General features: G+C 39.5%; 1 protein-coding gene and 1 long non-coding RNA gene across 2 annotated transcripts; both read right to left on the bottom strand.

Annotated features, from left to right (window-relative positions):
* Positions 1-828: 828 nt before the first annotated feature.
* Positions 829-3,563, bottom strand: LOC130404859 (uncharacterized). The gene is made up of 2 exons (XM_056609798.1): positions 3,071-3,563; positions 829-2,898 (listed from the first exon to the last, which is right to left on the bottom strand). Exon 2 carries the CDS (start codon positions 2,848-2,850, stop codon positions 1,090-1,092), a length of 1,761 nt encoding a protein of 586 aa, XP_056465773.1. The 5' UTR covers positions 2,851-2,898; positions 3,071-3,563; the 3' UTR covers positions 829-1,089.
* Positions 3,564-3,570: 7 nt separating this feature from the next.
* LOC130404860 (uncharacterized) lies at positions 3,571-5,047 on the bottom strand. Its single transcript, XR_008904271.1, has 3 exons — positions 4,710-5,047; positions 4,363-4,533; positions 3,571-4,168 (listed from the first exon to the last, which is right to left on the bottom strand). It is a non-coding gene; the product is annotated as an uncharacterized LOC130404860 (long non-coding RNA).
* Positions 5,048-5,331: the final 284 nt, after the last annotated feature.

Here is a 5,331-nt window from a genome sequence, read left to right on the forward strand (position 1 = left end):
GCACATTCAATTATTTTATACCACGGCAGACAACTACAATGCCTATCCGATGAAATGCTCATGTATGTATCAGAGGCAAAACAGTGTATGAGAGTTAAACTTCTTCAGCTGTTCGATGGTGAGAATACAAAGCCTCTTGCACTCAAACATGCATGTTGTAGCTTTTGTGCATTATCTTGTGATTGTCAAGACACCTGTGATGTACATGCAAGTCCACTGGAGAAACATGCAGGGGAAGGTTTGGTCCATAAAGATAGAACTGTCACAGATGAACAGAGAACCATTCTTCGTGAACGCTTACTGAGCATAACACATGACATGACACATCAAGGAGTTTGTGGGACACTCTCAGTTTATTCCACACAACAAACAGAAAAGAACACAGGAGAAATTGTTATCAAGGAAGTGATTGATTCAAGTAGTAGACTTTTCACATTGGTTGACATTTTTTGCAATGTACAAGTTTTTAAGGTTGATGAGGCCCAGGCAATACTGAACATAGTGTCAGAGGTTTTTTGTGATATAGAGGAATGCTATGAGGATGAAGAAAGCATAAATGTCGAAGATGAATTTGGAAACATGACATTGTTTTAATAAGGCTTGTCAATGCTATGTAGTGGATGAAAACTACAGACAACAGCCTACAGTAAAGAAGATATGTAAGATAAGATAAGATATAGCATATATATACAATACATTTACAAATTTAAAATAAAATTATAGTACAAAACTATTTGAATAAGATAAAATAAAGATAAGATAAAACAAACATACTATATACATGTAACTGTCCGTTTGTAGGTGACCTGTGTGTTAAGTAAATAAATAAATAAATAAATAAATAAGTATGATGAAATATGAGGGATAATATAAATATAAGTATAAATATAAATGTGCAGGGTCCCTGAAGTAATCGAAAGATTAATTAAATAAATAACAAATAACAAGGTTAACAATAGGTGCATCTTTAGGTGTGGGGTTTAGACCTTAATCAGGTCGGGAAAAAGGAGCTGTTGGGGCTTTGGGGACAGGGTGCACAAAGCTTTTAAGATGTGTTTTATGTGTAGGCCTACTGTTTAATTTGTCTCATTAAAAGCAGCCATTTACCTGTTTCAAATGTAATTTCTTTTTGTGCTCATTTATCCATTGCAGCACCCCAGCAGCGTTTAGCTGTTGCAACGGATTGGGGGTGGTATTTTTGAATGTGGTGTATGTTCTTCCTGGAGTAAATCTGAACACTTTGTTGTTTTGAAGAACTGCCACCATTTCCGAGATGTCAGCCTCTTTGTTCGGTTCTGCATGCAGTCCTGACTCTGGCTTGATTTCACAGTCCTGATCAAAGTTGGTCATCAACTCTGTTAGCTCACCAATGGTCCGACTTATTTCTTTGGCTATGTTGAACTGCATATTTGCCCCTTGTTTGGCCATCAGATCTTTTGTGAGCCGCACAAAATGTTCACAGTTCAGATCTAAGGCAATGTTGTTACCAGCCCCACCACAAACATTTATGGTCCTGTTCCATGTGAGCCGATGTGCTACACTTGGACTCAGAAGGGCATGGACGTCGAGCTGCAGTTTGAGTGCCTCTAGGCTGTATTTGTTCCTACCTGCTTGTTTGAAGTGTAGCATTTTGTATTTCCAGAGGCGGACAGTCCTTTGTCCGTCACCTTCTTTAATGGAGTCCTGGAAATCCTGTTCCAGTAAGGCTAGCTTAAGGAACCCACTATGGTAGTTGAAGATCCCATCTGTGTATTGCCTGCCCTGGCTCTCCACTCCCCTGGTCGTCTTCTCTCCATGGTAAGCCATGAATATGTTGTGACAATTAATGACATGTTTTGTAAGCCCTGCATGGTCTTTAAATGCTGTACTTCTGCAGTCCTGAAAGTCACACTTCACAGGTGTATTCTGGGCCTGTGGGTAAGCCTGTGTGTCCTCTTCATCTCCCGTTCCTCGGTCTGGCAGTACCATGTTGTCATTCATGACAAACATGTCAACTATATTTAAGAGTTGTGTGTGGATCCAGTTACCCTTCTCCAAGTCAGACTGGAAGGTTGCAGGTGGAGGGTGAGTCTTCGGTGTGTCTTTTGTATTCTCCATTGAAAAGTAGTGCATAGCAGCAGCAATGATGGAAGCATTGGTCACATCTCTGATGAATGTGTTGCTTGCTCTGTACTTATCCCCTAGAGCAGTTGCTGAAACATCTCTTCTGTTAATAATGTTCCGTAGTTGGTGCAGTGTACCCATGTCTGCATTAGATGTGGTCTTATAATATTCTTTGAGAATAAGATCTGTGAAATTCATACTGCAATGAAAATCTGCGATCGCAGTGACAATGCCGTTTAGTCTACCGTGTAGTGTGTTTGCATTCTCCACTGATCGGAGGGCAGCATCAGCATTTTGTTTAGTTAGCTGATCTCCAGTAATGATGATTTTTACAGCTGGTTTCATAACATTTCCATTGACATCAGTAGGTACATAAGGGACATATCTGTCATGTATGTAACCAAGGACTTTTATCATATCTGCTATGTTTTTTTCATCCGCATCAAAGAGTCCAAGGGGTGTTAGATCTGTTTTTTTGGTCATTTCAGACGAGAATGCATGTGGTATGTGCCACTGAAGGAGGTCTCTGAATGGGCTGAGGCATTGAAGGTGGGATACCAACACTCTTCCTATCAGTTCAGCAAATTCTTTCCTGAGATGGTCTTTGTCATTCTGATTGGGTAGTATGTCTGTTAGTGGGACTTCTAGCACAGACCTTCTGTTTTCTTGTGGCAGATGAGTTGCACTGACTCTCTCCTCATTACCAACCATTATCATCCAATGGTACATTTTTTTTTGGTTGATCATTGTTATTGTATGAGGGGTCACACTGCGATCCAAGTTATCAATTGTAATCTGGAGTGGAAATTGAATCGAATTGATATGTAAACAAAGAATAAAATTTGACACTTATCTGAATTTACAGAAGAGTTGATGGGATGTGACAGTAAAAAAAAAACTACTACAAATTTTGACAAAAAATAAAAAGGTTTGACATGCACACTCAACACTCACAGACTTTACCAACCTGATTTGTAGCATGAGGATGCACGGCGGTCTGAGGTAGATCTTTTCCACTGAGCAGAAGAGGTGTGGAGGTACCTGCTGCATTATTTTCCTCACTGGGCTGGCACAACAAAGAAACAGAGTGAACCGTATGTAAATATCAAAATCCACTCTGTATAAGCATAGCAGGATGAATCGGCTACTTTAGAGCCATCACGTCACTCTTTTATGTGATCTATTTATAGATTCGCATGGTGTCATGACATCAGATTCTATCCAAATGGATGGATCATGCTCTGGAGGTGTCGTGCTGCTTTCAGTGTTGTCCTGTGGTAAACACATTTAGTAGTGTTTATTACATAATACCTGATAATGTTTCATGTGGTGTATCTTCATAACTTGTTTATTTTGTAATACAACTTGCCTGGCATTCATCCGAGTTTAGCAGCTCTGGCGTAAACTCTCCATCTGCTCCTCCAGAGGCAGGGCTTAATGATGTATACTGTTTGCATATATCATCTTTCCATTTGAGGAACTTGCTGTCCCATGCTTGTGCAATTTCTTTCAGCTTTGCAAGAGCCCTTCCATCAGATATACAGATACCCAATCGATTTAACCGTTGAAAACAACGTCTTTTGGCCCCTCCACGACACATAACCAGAGCATTCCGATACATATGTGCCGTCATTGACTGGCAGCGTGCTTGTAGGAGCATCGACCCAGCCATTGGTAATTTGAATTTATTTGTCTTGCTGTGAGACAGAGGCCGTGTTCCTGAATCAGTGACCTCCGTGGAGACTGAACTTGCAGACTCTAAAAACTTAAGAAAGGTTGGTGCGTTCCTCCTCCACTCTTCAACAACATCCATCATTTTAAAGTCCTTTAAATCGTTGATGCTATTCTTTCGGAGAACTGACTTGAATTTCAGGCTTGTTAGCTTCTTGCACTCCTTTTTCACAACATTAAGCACTTCTCGCACCACTGCATCAGACATGCCCGGGACAGACATAAAGGCATGTGGAAGTCTGTTGAGACGTCCTTGAACAATATGTTCCAGAACAAGCTCCAAGGATCCTTTTACAATCCGACTTCTCCTGCTGTGTGCCGTTGTTATGATGACCTTTAAAAACAAAGGAATACATGTGTCAATGAGTGGTCTTAACAACTGTAACCACCTTCTATATCATTTCATAATACATAATATATATATTTTCATAATAATTTTCTTTATGATTCCTTAATTACTGAGCATTACATATTTAAATGTGATGTTCAGTTTAACGAAGTGTTTCTGGGATGCGTTTCACAACAAACCTTTGCTATTTTAGGCACTCTTTTGCTTCCAGTAGTTGATGCACCATGACCAACTACAGGCTGTAGTTGTGGCTGAAGTGGTGGCAGTGGCACCTGAGGTGGAGGTGTCTGTGGCAGTGGCAGTGTTTGAAGCTGTGGCTGAGGCCTATCCTCCAGACTAGAGACAGCAGCCTAAAATGGAGAAGAACAACATGTAACATGTTTTAACTAAGCCTTGCTTCCAATACCACATTTCCTATTTCCATGACATTTGATATCAAGATTATCTGGTCGAAATTTAAGAGTAAATTTACCACTAGCTTATTTCTCTACAAGATTTATGTGTACATATGTTGTGAAATGCTAACCTGAACTGAGTGTGCAGACCAAACCACTGGCACCACAGTTTCAACTTTCCTTCTCTCTGCTCCTTCAGTAGCTGGCTGAGTTACATGTTGGGACTGGGGGAAAAAGATAACTTCATTATAGGCATAATTATGTTGGTGACAGTTATTATCTGTATTTGTTTAACTTATTATAAAAGATTATTAATGAAATCAAAGTGTAAAAAGTTAGGGGGTGATGCTGTTATGGAAATGAAAAAGCAAAGATGGTAAGTGACAAAATACTGAAGGACATAGAAGCATAACATATAGAAACTTTATTAATGATAAGATAGTTAAGTTAGTTACGGCTTTAATTAAGGACTAATTACATGATTTAGTGAAAGGCAAGAGGTGAGATGTATTAACACAAAAAAAGCGCTACAAAGTTGTTAAATTTGAACACATAAGGGGAAAATAGTCTAAGGCAAGTGAAAAAATATGTATGCCAAGAAGAAGCTTGAGATGGGGTTAGTACATGGTGATTTTGATTAAGTAGAATGTGTTTTTTAAAAGGTATGATACAAAAAAGTTGAGATTCTCCCTTATAGTTCCAAAAGGCACGCCATTTGAGGTGAGGTACGTCAGGACGAGGAATACCCCAAAC

Source organism: Gadus chalcogrammus, chromosome 15, assembly GCF_026213295.1.
Source record: "Gadus chalcogrammus isolate NIFS_2021 chromosome 15, NIFS_Gcha_1.0, whole genome shotgun sequence".
NCBI lineage: Eukaryota > Metazoa > Chordata > Actinopteri > Gadiformes > Gadidae > Gadus > Gadus chalcogrammus.

Coding starts and splice junctions, on each gene's coding strand:
- LOC130404859 (XM_056609798.1), bottom strand. CDS start 2,850: ATGATCAACCAAAAAAAAATGTACCATTGGATGATAATGGTTGGTAAT.